Below are 22776 nucleotides of genomic sequence, written 5' to 3' on the forward strand. Positions count from 1 at the left end.
CAGTTACATGCCCATCCCACCACACCTCCCCAGCCAGTCATTAGGGCAGAGAACCAGTTGTGAGCATTATTTGAATCCCATCACTGCCGCCACCCATTGACTTTTTTTGGGGGGGGGTGTCTGTAGGTTCTCCAGGGGGGCAGCAGTGGCTCCTCTCCTCCTCTCTCTCAGGCACCTGTTGGAATAACCTTGGTTCCCACAGGAAAAAAAATGTCTGCCAAACCCCAGTATCTATTTCCCCCCTTCCTTGTCCCTTGTTCTGCCATGTGCCAACCCTGAAGCCACCAAGATGGCCTCATCCAGGTTCGCTTCAGGGTTGACAATAAGACTAGGCTTTACTTTGGCCAAGTTATGGACGAGAATTCATTTCAGAAGGTTAGTAGACAAAGAGACAAACAAAGAACACGATTGGACAGCCACTTGCCTGAAATGGTATAGGATCTCCTACATGAGGAAGGAATTGGACTAGAAGACCTCTAAGGCCCCTTCCAGCTCTATTCCGATAGACCTAACTGAAAGAACCACAGGTGAATATCGCACAAACAAACAAAATGAATGTGACTCTGTGACTCTCTTGTGGAAATCTGACAAGGGGTGCAGTGAAGCAGCCACACAGATGGCTTTTTGGCACTTTTCCCTCACAGGTAAAAAGAATCTCTGGTCTCATGTCACACCCATCCTTTCCAGACAAAGAGAGCACTCTTTTCAGTTTACTTCTGTCTTATTTATTCATATCTTCATCTAAATCCCTCCTTTCTGTTTTTAAAATAACTCAATGGGGGAGACCTATGTACTATTGGCAGCTTGACTTCCCCTCTGGCTTCCATGGAGTTGGAAACAGCAATCTTGGGAGAAACAGGGAGAGAGAACAGAGAAAGGGATGGAAGGCCAAGCAGAGATGCCCAGTCCAGAGACAAGAGGGAAGTGTTTTGGGACCCTATCTCAGACTCGGGCATTCAAGCCAGGTGGCAAGAAGTTGGGGGAGAAGCATCTTAGATCTCTTTGCCAAAATCAACTCATGAGAAATGAGGCTGGGAAATGCCTTTTGTGGTGCTCAACATTCTGTATTGACCTCAGACTAGGACTGAAGATAGCTTCCTGAAATCTATATAATCCTCATATCCTTGGTCTTCCTCAGCTGCACAGCTCCCAAAAAGGTCATCTCATGAAGGGATGAAGCACCCACCACTTCTGGAGGCATCCATTGATTAATTTTCCTCACTGTCAGGAACTTTCTCCTTAGTTCTAAGTTGCTTCTCTCCTTGATTAGTTTCCACCCATTGCTTCTTGTCCTACCCTCAGGTGCCTTGGAGAATGGCTTGACTCCCTCTTCTTTGTGGCAGCCCCTGAGATATTGGAACACTGCTATCATGTCTCCCCTAGTCCTTCCTTTCATTAAACTAGACATCCCCAGTTCTTTCATGTTTTACCCTCCTGTCCCCTAATCATTGTTTCTTGTCCTGCCCTCTGGTACTTTGGAAAATACGTTGACCCCCTCTTCTTTATGGCAGCCTATTAAGAACATCCCTGCAGAAATCTCTTGTTTTCCCTGAATTCAGAAACCCTGAACACGATGGCTGAAGGGGTCCTTTTGACACATACCTGAGTGGCCAAATGGGAAAAGGGAACAGATATTAAACAAGATATTCAATATGTGGAAATAAAAGAAATTATGTTCCATACCTCATCGACCTGTATGACCCTTCTGATTGCATCCTGGTCCATTCTGAACTTGAATGTGTCCTCTGAGCATCCCTTTCTTTCCAGACTCCCAACTTTCGTTTTGTAAACTGACCAATTGGGAAACCTCACCCAGTACGTGATGTCAAAGTCAGCCTCCAGGTCCCCTTTCTCATCCAAATAGACTCCCTCTATGGAATTATTGTAATACTGGGAGACGTGCAGGAAAGGGTGAAGCTAAAATAGCAAAGAGAAATGAATCTGTTAAAGAAAGTGGAATTGAGATCTAAACTCTCCTGATTCCACAGATGTCTTCCCTGTAACTCAAGGCTTGGCTGAGAGGCTAAGAACAATTCCCCAAAACTAATCTGAAGAGCTTCCCATCCTTCCTGGATCTGGAACCAACCAATGCTGGTCTGGTATTTGTTTCTCCTCTCAAGTCATTTAACAGTGGCTTCACTCCCTTTCCGGATCATGGGTGACCCAGTCGAATAGGTTTGAAACACCTGGAAGCTGCCCTCAGATGGTTTCAGACTAAAGAATGCAAGGCTACTTTAGCACCAATGCAGCTGAACAAAACTTATGACTGTCTCACTCATGGACAGAGGATGAAGGAGACATTATGGTTACGAGCAGAACGAAGAAGTTGAGAAAAACGAAAGGCATATTTCTCGGATAGCCTAGGTGCAAAATAGGAACTAGGAGAGGAGATATAGGTCAAGGAGATGGGAAAGCCAAGTACTTGTTCACCCCTCAGCCACAGAAGCTTTCTTGGTAATGTAGGAAGTTAGCACCCACCCCTCTCCTAGAAAATGAAATATCCTGGGAAATATTGAAAAGGCAGAATATTATATTTCCTTGGATGTGAAAAGGGAGAAATATGGTTTTAAAGACAAAGTAATTCCCTGTAGCTTCCTGCCCCCCCCCACCCCATTTTGTCAATGAGCCATTAAAGCCTGGGATAATCTACTCTACATAACAAATGTAGGATTAGCCTTCTACAAAAACTCACCACATGGCATCTGGGAACACTACCAAGCTTCAGATTCAAAAGGAACAAAACCTACAAAGTTAGCTAAGACACCCACCCCTGGGAGTCTGACAACCAATCACAATACATTTCTTATACAGGAACAGGAAACAGATAGGTGGGGCCAAACAGAGAGTATAAAAAACCCAGGAACTCTCAGCAAGCCCCCCTTTCTCCCCTCTTTTCTTCTTCACCCAACATATGGAAGCATGTGATCCCCCTTTTCTGTTCAGGAACTCAAGCCATGTGATCCTGTCCACCATTAAACCATCTTTCAAAGCAGCCTCCATGTTTCCAGTCTCTTTTTCCCCACTTGGAACTGAACCCAGAAGGACATTTCTTCCAACAGTGTCTGAGCTGGTCCCTCCTGCTCACCCTAAAGTGATGTCATTGGAATGTTACGTAGAGAAAGATCATTATAATTCAAAGTAGTACAAAAGGCAAATGAAAAGAAACTGCTGTATTCAACACATAAATTGTTCTTCAAATTTCCAAACTGAAACAGTAGACTGCGTCTTCTAAGACAGCTTACAAGAAGTTTGATTGATCCAAATGAGGGTTCTTAAGAGGAATGATTGTACCTCTTCAGTCAGATAGTAAATAAGCGCTTATATCAATTTATTGGAAAGCTGCAAAAGATCTGCCAGTCGAAGATGAATCTGGACACCATATAATTCCCCACCTTCATACTATTGGATAAAAGTAAAATTAAATGTACTAATTGGTTTATGCCAACTCTCCATAAAAAGGCCTTAAATTCCAGGATGGGAGACTGGATTCTTCCCTTCAGTAGAAACCTTTGTGTTAGATATCCAAGCCAGCTACCATGGTTTCCACCAAGATCCTCTGTTCCGGTGGGAACAGAGATTCAAGCCTATTGGCTGAAAGGTCTGACAGCTCCCTATAAAAGGGCTGCTGTCAGACCAAGCAGTTGCTGATTTGTACATACTTGTTCCAATGTTAATAAAGAGCTGTTGTTACTTCAAGCCTGTCTCTGCCTCTTCAAACACTTTGGGATGGAAAAGTACCTGCCAAGGCTGCAACTGTTGAACTCCGGATCTGTTTCCATTGTTGGTGGCCCTTCGCTGGGACTGGAGAGCATAAGCTGTATGTAAAGCATGTGCAACTGTCCAGACTGTGTGGTAAATGTGGTAGCCGTCCATGGACAAAATCCTTTCCCTCAACTCTTGAGACATTGGCCTCCGTTTCTTTTTCTCTCTGCACCTTCTCCAGCCTTTCACGGATGGGGCAGGCTTTGAATAGGAACAGGAATAGATTCCATACACATATCTTTCAGTAAAAGACTCAAGTTGTTCATCATAATTTATTTTTTTATTTGTGTGACTAAGAAAAGAAAAGATACGGTAGCTTTTTTCATTGAACTTTGGAGTGAATGACATCTGGAAAGTTAGGTCCCAAATAGATGTTATGATCCAAACTTTCCCAACAACGTATCCCTTCTTCTTCATCAGGGAATTTAGTGTACCTGAAAATCCATGCACAAAGGTTTGAACCTCATCATGGTAAATAAAGATCCCAGCTTTTCTATATAAAAGTCCGGCATCCTTCTCCTTATAATCATACAGATACTCTGAAATGGTCATTGTAAAAGCAATGCAAATGCCATTCTGGTCAAGTATGGATGTGAAGAGTCTCAGAAATTTCTCTCCATTTTCGGTATCTGCAGCAAGCAGTGCAGTCAATGTCCACTTGAAATACTGGAGGAGTTTGAGGATTCCTAGATACTGACTTGTTTCTTTGGGAAAAGTGGAGTAGAAAAAAGGGAATAGTTTTCTGTCCCTCAAAACCAGGGGAGGAAAAGTGGAACGGACCTGAAAAGGAGAATGAATGGGTGACATTTAAAGGAATTAAATATTGTACTAGGTCAACTTTTAACTTATATTTAAATAGTGAAATTAAACTAAATAATTAAATCAGTTATTTAAATTAAATATTTAAACAACCAATTTATTTTACAATAATTCTTTTGGTCTTAAGATAAATTATTTGCTACTATAATATCCATCATGTTTTTTCATGATAAATACACATTTCTATTTCTATGTCTGTGTATCTGTTCATATGTGTATACACACATATGAATATGAAAAAGAATATGGATTTTTTTTAAAATCTGCTAACTAAAAAAAAAAGCAAAATTAGCAATACTGAAATAGGAAATGATTAAATCTAAAAAGGAACAGGAATGAAGAAACAGACAAAAATAAGAATCTGTGGATTTTCTAAATAATTTTATTTTAACATATCTGCAAATTTGCAATATTTCTAAACTTTTAGCCCTCTACCCCTGACTTAAAGCTATCTATAAATTATTTTTTTATTTTTTTATTAAAGAGTTTTAATAAATTTTACAAATATATCCCCTTCCCCTCCCCTCCCTCCACCCCGATCCCAGCCCCCCTCCAACCCTCCCTCCCCCCAACCTCCCAGAGCAAAATACAGGGTATAAACATTTAACAATCATATGCTAACATAAGCTAATTAACTTTAACATCTTCCTCCTCTTGTACTTTAACTCTTCCTTTGTTAAGCTAACTTTAGATAAATTATAACAATCCTTGTTCTTTCACTCATAAGATAATTGGAATTTCTTAGTCCGATATTTATTTTGAATATATTCAATCCATCTTCTCCATTCCAACTTGTATTTCTCATCTGAATGGTCCTTGAGATATGCTGAAATTTTGGCCATCTCTGCTGTTTACTACTTTTAACGTCCAATCTTGAATAGTAGGCAACTCTTCCTTCTTCCAGTACTGTGCCACCAGCAATCTTGCTGTCGTTGTTAAATTCAGAATCAAATTAGTCTCTATAACTGTACAGTCTGTAATTATCCCTAACAACAACAGCTGGGGAGTGAACTTTATCCTCTTTTTAAGAATATTTTGCATAATCCACCATATTTTTATCCAAAATGCTTTAACTTTTTTGTAAGTCCACAATATATGGTAATATGTAGCATCAGCACAGTCACATTTCCAACATTTAGGTTGTAAATTCGGATACATACAAGCTAACTTTTTAGGATCTAAATGCCATCTATAAAACATCTTATAGAAATTCTCTCTCAAGTTTTGAGCTTGCGTAAATTTTACATTTCTTACCCAAATCTTTTCCCATGTTTCCATCATTATTGGTTCTTCAAAGTTTTGTGCCCATTTTATCATACAATCTTTAACTAACTCTATTTCAGAATCTATTTCTATCAGTATATTATACAATCTTTTTATGTGCATTTGACCCTGGTCCCTAATTTGTTTTACCAAATTATCCTCATTTTGCATGATGCCAATTTTCTGATCTTTTTTCCATCTAGCCTGTAACTGTCCACACTGAAACCAGGTTTGAATCACCCTTTCCTCTCTTAGTACATTCAAAGGCTTTAGCTGTAGTACACCTCTTTCTATGTTAAGAAGCTCTCTATATGTAATTACATCCTGTTTTTGTTCTATACTTATATTCTCTATTGCGTGTCTGGGCACTACCCACATAGGTATCTTATCATTTAACTTATATTGATATTTTTTCCAGACACGCAGTAGAGCATTCCTTAAAATATGGCTTTTGAAATTCTTGTCCACCTTCTTACCATATATTAAGTAAGCATGCCAACCGTATAGCAAATCATTTCCCTCAATATTCAATATGCTATCCTCTGTTAAATTAATCCAATCGCTAATTGTTGATAAAACTACTGCTTCATAGTATAATTTTAAGTTGGGCATTTTCAAACCTCCCCTTTCACATATATCTTGCATTATTTTAAGTTTTATTCTCGGTGCAATCTATTATTATACATGCCATACTACGTGACATCATCTTCTGATGGGAAATATATAGTTTAACTTCTAGTAGGTATAAATATTATCAAATTGCTGCCTATTATGCAAGACTGGGTTTATGATACAGTCAGAATTGCATTTTTATTCCCAGTGTTGAGCAAAATTTATTCTTGCTGCTCGGTTTCTGCCCATTTTTTCTGGTATGGATGTTCCAAAGAAGGCAGGCAGGATAGAGCTTCCCTGCTCAAACACTGCAGCTTTCCCACCACAACCTTCACCACAATAACCATAACAATTTTTCTTCCCCATATGCCCCACGGGATCCCCCAATCTGAACAAGAGACCTGATACAAGAATCTCATGCAATTCACATCTTATTCAGATTCTTCAACCTTCTTCCCCAACTTTTGGTGCACATCAGGGCCATGGGGAACCTGTCCCCTTTCAAATGGCCAAGCAGTCACACCTGTGATCTACCTGAGGGATCTTGTAGAGGTTCAGAAAACTTGAGATATGGATGGACATGTCTGCACCGACTTTTTCAAGCACTACCAGTGTGTTTCTCCTCTTTCCACAGCTGTAATTTGGAACATCTGCCTCTCCCTTTGATAGCAGATCCAGCAAAGCCTCCGAAGTTCGTTTTGTGGTGACACCATTATCATAAATATTGTAGCCCAAGGTGACATTGGGTAAGATTTGGGGATTTTGGTTAATCTCCTCAAAGGCAAAATGGAAGGACAGGGCTTTCCAGTACTCTGTGAAGTCTCTTCTGGAAATATGAGTACATCACGTTTTAAACCCCATATTTCCTCAGAACAACATATTTAAAAAATTCTCTTTAGATTGGAATAGTAATAAATACTTATCATACTTAAGATGATTTACAGCCACCAAAATATCAGTTTGTTTCCCTGCAAATATATTCAATAATTTCCAAGCCTTTTCCTGTAGCAGACCTTCTCTGGTGAGGAAGAGCCAAATGGACGTATATTGGAGCAGTCAGTATAAGAACCTGGGATCTAAAGAACCCAAAACAAGTAATCTCAGGATCATCCCCCACCCACCCACCCTTTGCCCAGCAGATGCTTTGCTAACTTAAACCATAAGCCCAGAAGAGAAAATTACATCCACCCCACTCTCTTTACTCTCCTGTCCTCAATTTTTTTTCTATCCAGACTGAGGAGTATTTCATTCAGTGTTTAATTTTACAGCAGAGTTTGTTATAGTTCATGTCAGAGTAGCTGCAACACACAAAAGCTTGAGCACCAGAAGAATAAATTTTTCATTTACTGCAGCTCCACTCTTGGTGCAGAAACTACATGCAATATAATAAACCTGCAGATGGCATTCAGGCTAAGGCTCTTCTGACTGGGAGGAAATAAATTCCTTCACTTGGCTGAAATCTATTTTTCTAAGCATGTAAATCTGGAGAGACAAGAAAAGGGAACCTGATAAGGGACAGAGACTGCTTAATTAAGGGATCTCTGAGGCATTTTAAGCTTAGGAATATGATATTCTTCCCCAACATCAAGGAAGTAAAAGAGAAAATGTGTTCTAAAAATAATAACTGAGAGCTTTTTAATACTTGCATGCAGGGTTAATACAAAATCTTGGAAAGTACAAAAGAGATTTCCAACTTTAACCCTGAACTAAGTCAAAGATACATAGAATCGTTTGAGTAGTTTCTTTCCAGGCTTCTTGTTTCCATTTATGATATGAGCTACCAATGGACTTCCCTCATATATGGTTGTTGCTTACAATCTCTCACACACAAGAAATAGAGCGAAGAAATAATGCATAGAGACTTACAAACTCCAATCAACAATGGGATCTCTGTCAAACCAAAAGCTTAACGAATCATAAGCAATTTTGAAATTAGTGATCCCACTGATAAGAAGCTCTCCTGGTCTGTAGTAATTAGTAGCTTTGTTTCGTCTGGTTTCAAATTTAAGGGACATTTCAACCTCAGCACCCCACAAATTATACAGGGCAAAAGCAGAGGAATAATCAGCATAGTTAGCATCTTAGGAAGAATCGCTTGTTCTCATCAAATATATTTTCTCCGATTTGTCTTGTTCCAGATCTCAGCCAACATTTTATATTTGAAGGAGTTGAAAATAAATTCTCTCCAGATGCATCCTTCAGGCCCATTAGTGGCAAAATGCATTAAAACACCCAGACTTTCTGGAATAAGTCATCAAGTCATGTTGTTCATAACTTTGTTGTTTACACTGAAGACAATCATTGGGGAGATCGGCTGGAAGACAAGCAAAATGTGACTAACTATAATTGGAATCATTCCTTCTGCAATGTCCCAAAGCTCTGGGTAAACTAAAAGGCAGCTGGAAAACTTGCTGATGCAACTCTTACAACCTTCAACTTTTCCAGTGATCCATCTTAAAAAGACTCGGGATCCAGGGACTTCTCTAAGATATGCAACAATAGAGTAAAATTACTTTCAACTAGTGAGTTGCAGGAGGCCTTCCAGAGGCCCCAAAGGAAGGACTGAAAGATGGCAGATTTCATCCTCCACCTGTCAATCAGAGAATTTCCCATGAACACCAATGGCCATTACACTGCCTTTTCAAAGAGATTTGAGATTCCTCCCTAATTCCTATGTTTAAGTACAACATCTCACCTTGTCAACTTTAACTCATTGTCATTAAAATCAGTTTATTGTCAGGGTTCAAACTGTCTCCCAGGGCCCCATTTCATGACAAGGGATTCACACCCGGACGTCTGTGGCACAGTGGACTCCCTCGGCTCTAAATCCTCCCGAATAATCGCTGCTACCCCACCGCCCCTTCCCTGGGCCCGGGGCTGGTGAAATGCTCGGTAACCTGGTGGGCACATTTCCACGAGGGGTAAAACTCCCTCGTGGCCCAACCAGGTCTCCGTTATTCCCGCGAGGTCCGGCTCCCCCTCCAAGATTAGATCATAAATGAGGGGGGCCTTATTAACAACGGACTTCGCGTTGCATAGCAACAGCCTCAGGCCCTGGGTCTGCAGCTCCTGACCACCTAGAACGCGGGGGTTGGTACAATCGACCGGGTGTAACCAGCACCCACGGTCTCCCAACCGACTGCGAGATCTTAATCTGTCTTCGTATCTGCCCCTCCCTACGACCGTTGGAATCAAAGAGCCCTGTATTGGAACGATATCCTCCCCCACCTCCTCCCTTCCGCTCCTTCTGCTCGTGACCACACCTGGTGACCTGGCTCTGTCATCGCTCCTGACCTGACCCACCCACCCCCCAACCCCAGAACCCCTACAAGTTTTTAAAAAACATTTAACTAAAAAACCCCTGAGCCTGAAGAAGTTAAAAATAAATTCTTCAGATCCATTAGTGGCAAAATGCATTAAAACACCCAGACTTTCTGGAATAAGTCATCAAATCATGTTGTTCATAACTTTGTTGTTTACACTGAAGACAATCATTGGGGAGATCGGCTGGAAGACAAGCAAAATGTGAGTAACTATAATTGGAATCATTCTCTCTGCAATGTCCCAAAGCTCTGGGTGATCTCATGCAAGGCAGCTGGAAAACTTGCTGATGCAACTCTTACAACCTTCAACTTTTCAGTGATCAATCTTAAAAAGACCCTGGATCCAGGACTTCTCTAAGATATGCAACAATAGAGTAAAATTTCTTTCAACTAGTGGGTTGCAGGAGGCCTTCCAGAGGCCCCAAGGGAAGGACTAAAAGATTGCTGATTTCATCCTCACTTCAAACTAAACCATCCACAACAATAAGAACTCTGAGTCAAGCATCTTCCCCAAAGAACAATTTATTGGGACATATCATATCGGCATAAAACTGGTGAAAACCGGCTCTAAAAGTCCTACTGATTTTCACCTAATTAAAAGTAAAAGTTTTTGTCACTTTGCCCGGGACCATCACATGGTCCAATCAGCTTGCAGGTCAGTAGACAGACGACCCCAGTCTCTTCCTGACGAGCACATGCACAAATGCCCTTGGTTCCCAGGGGAAATAATTTTATTTTGGCTACAACCTCCCAACTACCTCTACTTCCCCCCTCCCTTCCCTTCAAGCTCCAGCCTGTGTCAGCACTGAAGCAACAATAAAGAAAATGGCCACAGTCAGGCCAACTTCAGGGTTGAAGAGCAGCTTATATCAGGAAACGGTATATCATGAATTCCCCTAAAACACTGTGGTACTTGCTGAATGTTGGAATGGATTTCTTGAAGAGGTCTTGCCAAATTCACTTTATGGAAGATGCAACAGACATCAAGCGTCTTGACTTCAGCAGATAATTTGAAAATGTGCCCCATGACATGCTGATTGCGTATTCATCATTAATACAAAAATCCATTTCATAATTTCTTAGCTATGTGATAAGAATCTCTGGAATGCGATGGGGTAAAAATGCGGGCAATATATGAACATGTATAAAAGTCCCACGATCTGCTAATAAAGCTACCTGATTAAATACTGAGATAAGATTATAATAAGGAAATATTTGCTCCTCCACAGTACTTTTTATCACATCTCCAGAATTTCATAAACTGAATAAATCATTTTTTCCCTAAAGAACAAGCAAGCTCCTTTAATGGCCTTGGATACAATTCATTGAAGGCGGCATCAGGTTGTGTCTGACCTTCAGGGGCCAATGTGGGCACAGTCAGCTCAACATCACTTGTGTCAGGGGCACCTGTGATAGTCTGAGCGCTCTCCCAGCAAAAACACTCTCCCGAGCTCAGTTTTCAGCTTCAATGGCCTCCTGCAACCCTCTGAGCTCCGTCTTCACTGGCAGAGGCACTGCAGCATGGGCTTCTGCTGTTTCCAGGATGGCCCCACGGACCACATCTAAGCACCCCATGGACAAGATCCAGCCCCTGGGCCTTGAGTTTGACAACCCCCGCCTTAGCGTTTTTATATATCTCAAGCTTTCATCCTGCCCTGTGATTCTTCCCCATTGACTTGTAGAACACTGGCTCTCTTATTCTTGGAACCACAAACCTATGAATATAATCAGCGTATATTCATGCTGGTATATTTTCCTTAACACAGATGAATTTTTCTTCCAGGCCATGATATAGTGACATGTAGCACTTCATCACTGATGTGTATGGAAAATGGGATACGGAGACTCAAATAGACAATGAAAAGAAAAATCTATGTTCTTTTAAAGGGATTTCTGCACACAAAAGGAGATTTAACCGCCTTCATTTTTACATATAGGTAATTCGTGCTAAATGGATTCCTAATTCAGCAACTGTTGAAAGTTATGACAGCACTGAAAAGGAGACTTATGAACGGTCCTTGAGGTCGCAGCTGTAATTTAGATGCTTGGCAAGTAGCATGTATTTACAAGAGCCACAGTATCGTAATTGGCAACCTTCATACAACCTTCATACATACAAGCAAAGTCAATTTGGAAACTGAAAATGATGATCACATGACGTGGCATCTAATAATCAGGCAGAATTCATTTCACAACCCCAGTCAAAACTGACATTGTAAATCAACACAGTCTGACATCAAGGGTAACAACTGTGCCAGTTAGTGATGGAGCTGCCAGTCTCTATTGTGGTCAGTAAGTGAGGACTACTAGTACCGAGATGGATGAGGACGGACAAATCAGAAAATGACTGTGCCTGTTTGGGGGTGAAATTGCAAGCTGTCTACAAATTTTTTCTACTATAAAACTATGGTATTTGTCAATTTAAGAATGAAGGTTACGCATTATCATAAGTATTCCTCTGTTTTTAAATATACAAACTTTGGCAACTATGAGGTTTTTGCTCTTACTAAATCATTGATATTTTATTCTAGAGAGAAAAAAGAGCTTCAAAAACTCCAAGTTAGCCAACGGCAATAATATTTATAGATGTTTTCACGGGACAATAGAATGGTGGATAAAGATCACAAGGGTAACAGAATGCCATCATTCACCACAGGAACTCTGTTTATTGGAACAAATCATCATAGAAGTAGAGAAGACAATACAAATCTACAGTTTCTCAAAGAGAATAGTTAAACCCAAGCTCTTCCTTTTCTATCGGGGAAAGGATCAAGTGCACACTGAACCCAAGAAATCTGATGTCACAGCACAAAACGATTCACATACATCACAGAACTACATGCAGTCAGAGGACAATAGTCAAATTCTCACAAAATATTGAATTTGATTTCTGCAGAAGTTCTAATTAATATTTCTTTCCTTTCTTCAGCTAATTGTGTGTGTGTAAAGAATGTGAAATTCCGATTTTACTATACTTTGAAGAATATTTTACTTTAAACAAACTGGGTGTTACTTAAAATGTAAATATAAAACAAAAACAATAAACTTCCATAAGGAATTATCATGTTTGAGCAAAACATTTCTATTCGGAAACAGAGGTAAGCAAATGAGTCTCATGCTGCTTGCTAAGTTGTGCATATTTTCAAAATCATATTTCTGTTTTGCTTTTCAGAATAAGCTGCTCTTTTCTATTCAAATCAGGTCGCAAAAGAATAATGTAGCACTTGGGGAAAAAGATGCAACCAAGCAGTCCAGCACTGGAGGCCAAGATGGAGAAGACCTGCACAGCCACCATGTACTTCCCCTTGGTACTCAGGTAGGTGGGCACAAAGGAGATCCAAACGCTACAGAAGACCAACATGCTGAAGGTGATCAGCTTGGCTTCATTGAAGGCTCCAGGCAACCTCCGAGCCAGGAAAGCCATTGTGAAACAGACAGCTGCCAGGAGGCCCATATAGCAAAGCACAGCATAAAACATGATAACTGAGCCTTCATTGCACTTCAGCACAATCTCTCCTGCATGGGAATCCATATCTGCATCTGGGAACGGAGGAGCTGTACCCAACCAGATAGTGCAGATCATAACTTGGGCAACAGAGCAAGAGAGGACAATGAACTTGCCCAAAGGCTTCCCCAGCCATTTCCTCACATTATTGCCTGGCTTGGTGGCTAGGAAGGCCAGCACCACCATGATGGTTTTGGCCAAGAGAGAAGAGACAGCCACTGAGAAAATGATGCCGAAGGCTGCTTGTCGCAGAAGGCAGGTGGTTTTCCTTGGCTGCCCAATGAAGAGGAAGGAAGACAAGAAGGAAAGCAGGAGGGCAATAAGGAGCAGGTAGGAGAGGTCCCGGTTGTTGGCTTTGACTACTGGAGTTTCCATGTGCTTAACAAAGATGCTTAAAACAAAGCAGGTGGTCAAAGAGAAAAGTAAAGCAAAGGAAGTAAGGATGATCCCCAAATCTTCTGTGGAGGATAGGAAGGTTATCACCTTAGGAACACACTGAGTTCTCTCCTTGTTGGGATACTGGTCCTCAGGGCATCTCACGCACTGTTCAGCATCTGCAAAAAACCAATGCAGCCCCCACCTTCTTTACTTGTGTGGAAATATTTCAATAATAAAGAAGTTAACTATATGTTTAATTACATTCCAAAAATGTGGAATTCGACTTTTTGGAGAATTGCTAAGAGAATGATTTGGAGGTATTGGAATACTACTTTTATTTCAGATATTAAGGAGTGAATTCATGACTTGTGCCATTCATAGAAAAAAAAGCAGTTTCCCTAACAAGCAAAATAATAATAATGATGAAACTCAAATTTCACAAAAGTCTACATCAAGATTTCCCCTCTTTAAATTGAAATGTTCATGTCCTGTTTAAAACTTGATATCCAGATTCTTTGAAATATTCTGGTTAAAACATTTTCAGATAACAGTTAATGCAATGCTAAAAAAGTTTACAACTTTTGGATGGAGATATAATATAATTGGGGTGGGGGAAAATGCTTATTATTTAAGATGCAATTGAAAGAGGAGGATTTACAGAAAGTACTAGCAGATTCCTCTTTTTTATAATAAATTAAAATTTCACATAGGAAATATCCATGACTATATAACTACAGATAGATTTTTAAATATCTTCCTTTTCCCCATTCCTATTCTTTAATACAAATTATGTGCTTCACATTTATATATATTTTATGTGGGTTGTTTTTCTGGAGCAAGCTGAGTTTTTTGGTATGTCTATAAAACGTATACATATTTATTTATTATTTATTTGTTTGTTGGTTTGTTTGAATTTATATGGTCTCTCTCACACACTTTCATTGTCTCTTGGTGGCTTGGAAAAATAACAACACAACATATGAACAATAAAAATAATAGCCCTCCCAGCCATCTGATGACAACAATCAATCAGATGAATTGGTGGGCTCCATCCCACTCGGAGTTCCCAGGCCCATTGGCAAAACAAGGCCTTCTTCAAGGCCTTGTGAAAGAGGAACAAAGTGGGAACCACTTAATCTCTGTGGGGAAGATGTTCCCAAGGGAGGGAGCCCCCACAGAGAAGGTCCTTCTCCTGGATCCCAACAGATGTAACATTTTAGGAATGGGAAATTGAAACATTCCCTGCCTGCCTGATTTTGTGGATCAAGTGGATGTGAAGGAAGAGATGGTCCTTCGGATAACTTGGTCTCAAGCCATGTAGGGATTTTAAAATATAATAAAACAGTTCTTCAACACTTAACCAACTCTCTTCGCTTGGGAAAAATGTATCTCCTTCTTTTGTAACTGGAGGGGGGAAAGTGAGATTGACTAAGAACCAATTAAACTGGTAGAAATCATTGTGAATGTTAAAAACTAAATAGACATGGGCAACTTTTCTCTCTGGAGTCACCCACCTTCCTGAGTGGAGATGGTCCCTTCTGCACAAGGGACACAATGGTAACAGCAAACTGGCTTCATGGGGTCCAGCAGCCTGACAAATCCAGGTAGGCAGCTATCCACACACCGAGAACTCAGCAGGGGCTGAAGAGAAAGAAAAAGAGAATTCAGGGGAAAAGGTGGAGCTGATGCCCCTAGAAAATGTGAGGTAAAACAGAACGACCGAAGCAAACTACTGTCCTAAGTTTTATTTGTGGAATCAAAACTTGGACATGATACCCTGAACAAATTTGAAATTAACTTCAGATGGCTGAAGCCGGAGGGCGTACTGGTAACCTGGAGAGATAGAAGATTCAGAATAGACACAGTGGAACAAGCGGAAGATTTCTACAACAATCTTGTTGGGCAGGAGGATGAGAAAGACGAAGGAGAACAGTCGGGAGCAAGGAGGCAAGGACTCAGGGCACAGATAAGAAGAGAAAGGGAACCAGTGGAGACAAGAAAGGAGAAAGAAGTCGTTCTAGACGAAAAAGGGGAAGAACCAAAGGAAGTGAGAGAAACAAAGGCAACAAGAAGTACACGACCTAAATACACATAGAAATCAAGATTCTATCATTGAATATCAATGGTCTAAACTTACCCCAGAAAAGGAAAACAATATTTAATAAATTAAAACATTTGAATTACGATATAATTGCAATGCAAGAGGTCCATATAACTAAAAGACAGATCCAGATCTTAGATTATCCTAGAGGGGTAAACTTTTCACGGCATTAGCTGATCAAAAGAAAAGAGGAATAGCATTATATGTTAAAGACACGATCCAGACTAAACTAATTTATCATGATGAGGAAGGGAGAATATTAATCGTAGAAATAATGTTAAACCAAAAAAAGGTGTCACTGGTTGTAATATATGCACCTAATGAAGGCCAGGAAAATTTTTATCATAGACTACATAGCATTATTCGAGAGATGGGAAATGAAAATGTTTGTTTATTGGGTGATTTCAATGCTATAGTTGACCCGAAATGGGACTATAAAAGTGGAAAGAAGAGAAAAGGAGCTAGGAGAACTTTGCCAAGGTCATTCTTCCAAATGGCTGAAGAACTTAATATGTATGATGTATAGCAAGAAAGATGTCCAGAGGGTAAGCAATATACCTTCTACTCGAATAGACATGAATCCTGGTCAAGGATAGATATGGTCTGGCTGTCGATGGAGTTAATTTCGGAAGTGAAGGAGATAGATATAGAACCCAATCTATGGGTTGACCACAATCCCATGAGGATTATATGGAAAAAACAAAAGGGCAGTTATCGTTGGTTACTCAACAGATCAATCCTAAAAGATCAGGAATATATTAAAAGAGTTAATCAGGAATTAAGATTTTTCTTCAAAGAAAACGGGCCAGGAGATACATCCATACAAAACTTATGGGATACAACTAAGGCATTTATAAGAGGGGTCACAATATCAGCCACAGCTAGGAAGAAAAAAATTGAGAACCTAAAAATAAGAGAGCTGAAAGAAAGGTATGGAAATTTAGAGAGTGAACTTCAAAAGAAACCGCAGAACAGAAGGATAAAAGGAAATATGGAATTGATTAAACATGAATTGGCTATATTTGAAAAAGCAAAATTGGCACAATCTATAAAGAAAGCAAAACAAAATTTCTTTGAGAATGCAAATAAACCGGGGCGGTGGCTATCCTATATGCTGAGGAAGCAGAAGCAGGAGAATTGGATCAATAAACTACAAGATGAAAAAGGCGAGATCCGCTACCAACTAGAGGAAAAGAAAAGGATTACCCAAGAGTTCTATGAACAATTATATAGAGAAAACCGAGACTATACAAAGGAAGGAATACTACAATACCTGGAAAAGTCAGATCTGCCAAAGGTACCAGAGGAGATTAAGGACATGCTCAATGAGGACATTAAAACATCAGAGATAATTGAGGCCATACAAAGACAAAAGAATAATAAAGCTGCAGGGCCAGATGGGTTGCCAGCGGAAATATATAAAGAATTCCAGGATATGCTTGTTGCAACGTTGTTGGAAGTTTATAATGCTGTGTTGAAAGAGGCGAAGACACCGTTATCATGGACGGAGGCTAATATTGTATTATTACCTAAGGCGGACACAGACCAGATGTCTATACAAAATTACAGACCAATCTCACTGCTAAATGCAGATTACAAAATTTTTGCTTCAATAATAGCAGAACGGTTGAAAACATTTCTTACATCATTCATCCATACAGATCAAAACGGATTCCTCCCCAGAAGACAAATTAAAAACAATATGAGAACTATGCTGAACATTCTTGAATATTATGAAGTGCACAATGAAAAACAGGTTGCACTAATCTTTCTCGATGCCCAAAAGGCATTTGATAATGTCAACTGGGAATTTTTGCATCAACAATTAGAATACATGGATTGTGGGGATAAATTTATAAACACGATCAGAGCAATTTATACAAATCAAAAAGCCAAAGTAATAATCAATGGTGAATTAACACAAAGTATTGTAATCCAGAAAGGTACAAGACAAGGTTGTCCCCTATCCCCCCTGCTGTTTATATTAACCCTAGAAGTATTAGCCAGGAATGTACGTAAAGAGGTACAGATAAAGGGACTAGAAATCAAAAAGGAGCAATTTAAGTTACAGGCCTTTGCGGACGATCTAGTGTTTGTGTTAGAAGATCCTATAAAGTCTGGTACGAAACTCATTGAGGAATTGACTGAGTATGGGAAAATAGCAGGTTTAAAGATAAATATGACAAAGACCAAAATGCTGACTAAAAATATGACATCAAAAGCGAAAGAGGAGTTAACGAAGAAATTGGGTATCCAAATTGTAAAAAAAGTTAAATATCTTGGTATACATTTATCTGCGAGGTGTATGACCATCAAAGAAGATAATTATACTAATTTGATTAATAAAACTAAGAAAGATCTAGAAAGGTGGAAAAACCTACAACTGTCCCTGATGGGTAGGATCGCAGTTATAAAAATGAATATATTACCAAAATTTCTTTTCCTATTTCAGAATATTCCCATTAAATTATAAAAATGTGTCTTCAAGGATTTGAATCAATTGGTTTCAAAATTTATTTGGCAGGGAAGAAAACCAAGAATAAAACTTAAGGCTATGCAAGACACTAAGGAAAAAGGAGGATTTGGCATACCAGATTGGGAACTTTATTATACTGCGTCCATTCTAACATGGCTAAGGGAATGGATAATGCTGAGAAATAAAAGATTACTCAAATTGGAAGGCCATGACCTCCAAGCAGGCTGGCATGCCTTCCTCTGGTATGAAAAAGGATCTGCACACAAATATTTTAGTAGACATTACATCAGACAATCTGTTACTAATATGGAACAAAATTAAACATGACCACTATACCAAAATACCTATTTGGCTATCTACGATGGAAGCATACATACACCCAAATTTAACCAATATGGAAAATATAGTCACATATAAAGAGTTATTGAACAGACAGGGGGAGATCAAAACTAGATCAGAATTGACATCACTAGGAGTACAAGTAGAATGGTAGTCTTATTTACAGATACAATCAAGGTATGCACAGGATAGGAAGATCGAAGGTATTGCCAAAGACTACACAATATTAGATACTTTTGATACAGACAGAAAACAGGCTGATCAAAGTGCTGTATAGATTCTTGTTGGAATATAAGCTAGAGGAGGAACATGTCAAAGAAACCATGGTCGCCTGGGTGAAAAATTTTGGTTACAATGTGGAATTGGCTAAGTGGGAAAAACTTTGGATACTTAATCAGAAACTAACATTGGCTATGGCATATAAAGAAAATCTTTATAAGATGTTCTACAGATGGCATCTCCCCCCAGCACGGCTTTCCAAAATGTTCAAAAATCTGGCCCCAAACTGTTGGAAGTGTAAAAAAACACCAGGCACTTTCTATCATATGTGGTGGACGTGCAATGAGGCAAAAAAATATTGGAAAATGATTCAATCATGGTTAGAACAAATGGTGGGAGAACAAATTATGTTTGAACCAGAAACTTTTCTCCTAGGCATAATACCGGAGGGGTTTAAGAAAGATACACTTTATCTAATTATACATATACTAACTGCAGCATGCATAATCTATGCACAGTATTGGAAAAAAGAAAATACACCATCAGAGCTAGATATAATCAGAAAAGTGTTGGCCTGTGCAGAAGCAGATAGGCTAACTCTTGAACTTAAAAATAAAGGGGAATCAGAATATTTTGAAGTATGGAATAGATTTTATGATTGGTATAAGACAAGATGACAAGACTGGAATAAATGTATATATTGTGATTGGACAGAAGGATAGACAATGTATTAAGTAGATTAATTGTTAATGGTTGAAACTAACTGTATATAATGTGAATGTATGGTCACTCCGACTCCGCGGTATTGCATTGTTTTAAATGTAAAAATAATAAAAATATATTAAAAAAAACTTGGACATGATACAACATTATTAGCTGAAAATAAGGAAACCTGGAGAAAATAATATGGTCGAGTCTGGACCTCAGTCTTCTCCCCATCAATAGCTCTGCTGGGCTCTTGGTGGTGGTCACATAGGGGTGATATGTTGGGTGAAAAGGAATTGGTCGACCTTTTCCTGCCACCTTCCTGGTCCCATTCCAGTGAGTGTTTCTTTTGTGAGCCTCACCATTCGCTCTGCCTGTCCATTGCTCGCGGATTGAATGGGGCAATGAGAACATGCCTGATCCCCTGCTCTGCGAGGAATGCCTCCATCATCTTGGTGGTCAGTTATGGGCCGTTGTCAGAGACCAGAGTGTTGGGTAGGCCTTGGGTCATGAAAAGGTTCCAGAGAGCTCTGATGGTGGCCTCTGCCGTAGTTGATTGCATGATAATGACCTCCAGCCATTTGGAGTAAGCATCCACCACTATCAGGAACGTCTGGCCTTCCACTGGTCCAGCGAAGTCGATGTGGATGTGTGACCACGGTCCCTTGGCTGCTTCCCACTCTCGCACGGGAGTCCAGGGTGGGGCTGGTCATGTCTCCTGGCAGGGTCTGCAAGTGGCTACCCACTCCGTGATGTCTTTATCCATATTGGGCCACCAGATGTAGCTCCGGGCGAGTGCCTTCATCCGTAATATCCCCGAGTGACCCTCATGGAGGGCTGCCATGGCTCGCCTCCTCAGCCTCTGCGGTACAATGACTCTCTCCCCCCACAACAAGCAACCCTTGATAGTTGATAGTTCTGCCTGCTTACTCTTGTAGCTCTGGAACTCCTCACTCAGCTTCTCCTGTGGCCACCCGTTCAACACCCAGTTCAGAACATTTCACAACCCCTTGTCCTTTTGTATGTGCTCAGCGATGCACCTGGCAGTGACCGCTGTCTGGTTCGATGTCCATCAGCAGTACCGGTTCCCAGCAGACTTGGATCCGGTTCCCCTGGTAGTTGTTGAGCCGGACGTTTGGTGGTTTGAGGAGCTTCTTGCTGGCTGTCAGGTTCAATTTCTTAATGGTCTGCCAGGACACAATCGTAAAATATGATCCTGTGTCCAGCTCCATCTTACATGTTCCCCCTTCAATGGTCACCGTGGCATGGAACTTCTCCCCTTCATAGGTGTCTGAATGACCCACAGTGGTGTGATGGATCTCCCTCTGGGCTTGGTACTGTTCCTCTCTCCTCCTATTCTGCTGTTGGCTGGGTCATGGGTTGTTTGGTCTGCCCTATGAAGCCATGGGTCTTGGCTGGGATGGGGTGGGCTGGGATGCTCTGCACACCTCAGCAATGTGGCATTTCCATTGGCATCTGTGGCAGATGGCTTCCCAGAAATGTCACGCTGCTCTTGAATGGAATCCCATGAAACCCGGGCAATATGGCTACGTGCCCTCTATGTCCCTTGCGCTTTGTCTCCTTTCTGAGTACACGCGGTGGATGGTGTCGGGATTGTCCCCTTCATGTATTACTCCGGAACTTTGGATGCCCAGTCAGGTTCCCTGAATGTTTGGTGTACCCCACTGGTTTTCCTTACGTGAGCTGCCGAGTTATCCGACGACTCAGCTGCCTGGGCTTCCTCGACCACATCCTTGAATGAGACTCCCCTTCTGATTAGCAGTTTCTTTTGCAAGGAGAGGTCTCTCATTCCTGGGATGATCCGGTCCTTCATCATTTCTTCTGGGTTGATGATTTCGCACCGGGTAGCAATTTCTCAGAGGCTGGCCATGAAATCATTCATCGTCTCTCCTTCCCATTGGCGCCGGTGGTAAAACTCATTCAGGCTCACCATGGGACAGTAGATGGCACGTTGTGGTCTTCCAGGGTGCGTTGTAGGGTTGTCCATGCGATGGTCTCTACGTCTGCTGGAGCAATCAACGTCTGTGCCATCTTATAGATTTTCGTTCCACAGTAAATTAGGAATAATGCCCACTTCCTATTGTCCTGCCGGTCCTTGTAGTCATTGGCTTCCAGAAACATCCAGAATCACCCCATGTACGTGTGCCAGTCCTCCATCTACGGGTCGAAGATCACTGGTGCCGGGGATGCTTGTGATGTCATCTCGTGCTGTGGTGCAGGGTCTTGGTCCTTGTGCAAAAAGGCTGCTTGTCCAACGAGGATTCCCAGGTCACTTTGTTCTTCGTCACCAGTGTTAGATTGGCTAGAAACAGCAGAGGAGAGGCAGGAGTGAGTTTCAGCACTTTTTATTGCAAGAGTAAGTGACTGCGCTCTGCTGGCTGGGCTGCCGGAGCTCGATTTTTAAGGAGTTCTGACAGACCAGCCGGCCAATCACTGTTGTTTAAACTTCCCGCCGTTTGGGCAATCAATCCCTGGTGAGCATGTGAAAACATGTAAATTTAACAACATGCATCTGTTACAATGTACATCTGTAAAACTGCCTTCTGAAAATGATTATCTAGACCCGCGCCAGTCCGGCTTCCGACCCGGGCACAGCACGGAGACGGCCTTGGTCGCATTGGTTGATGATCTCTGGAGGGCCAGAGATAGGGGTTGTTCCTCTGTCCTGGTCCTATTAGACCTCTCGGCGGCTTTTGATACCATCGACCATGGTATCCTGTTGCACCGGCTGGAGGGGTTGGGGGTTCGGGGCACCGTTTTACAGTGGTTCGGCTCCTACCTCTCTGGCCGGATGCAATGTGTGTTGGCAGGGAAGCAGAGATTGACCCTGAGCCCCCTCACTTGTGGGGTGCCACAGGGGTCGGTCCTCTCGCCACTCCTGTTCAACACATATATGAAGCCACTGGGCGAGATCATTCGTGGTTTTGGGGTGGGATATCATCTGTACGCTGATGATACTCAGCTGTACATTTCCACCCCGAACCACCCCAACGAGGCCGTCGAAATGATGTCCCGGTGCTTGGAAGCCGTACGGGTCTGGATGGATAACAACCGACTCAAACTCAACCCCTCCAAGACGGAGTGGCTGTGGCTTCCGGCCCCCCGGTTCAACCAGTTGCTTCCATCTCTGGCCATCGGGGGCATGCAACTGGCCCCCATGGAGCGGGTGCGCAATTTGGGCGTCCTCCTGGATGCCCGGCTGTCCATGGACAATCATGTAACAGCCGTGGCAAGGGGGGCGTTCCACCAGGTC

General features: G+C 41.3%; 1 protein-coding gene across 1 annotated transcript in view; it reads right to left on the reverse strand.

The window, feature by feature from the left end:
• LOC309384221 (vomeronasal type-2 receptor 26-like) overlaps positions 1 to 20346 on the reverse strand; it is a gene marked incomplete at both ends in the record, with an annotated part of 46321 nt that extends 25975 nt beyond the window's left edge. Inside the window, 2 exons of the mRNA XM_081937462.1 lie at positions 1684 to 1917; positions 20245 to 20346. Coding sequence (XP_081793588.1) covers positions 1684 to 1917; positions 20245 to 20346 — 336 coding nt within the window. The remainder of the gene's footprint in view (positions 1 to 1683; positions 1918 to 20244) is intronic.
• Between the last annotated feature and the right edge of the window lie 2430 nt (positions 20347 to 22776).

The sequence above is a fragment of the Natrix helvetica genome, assembly GCF_964273705.1.
Source record: "Natrix helvetica genome assembly, chromosome: 1".
Lineage (NCBI taxonomy): Eukaryota > Metazoa > Chordata > Lepidosauria > Squamata > Natricidae > Natrix > Natrix helvetica.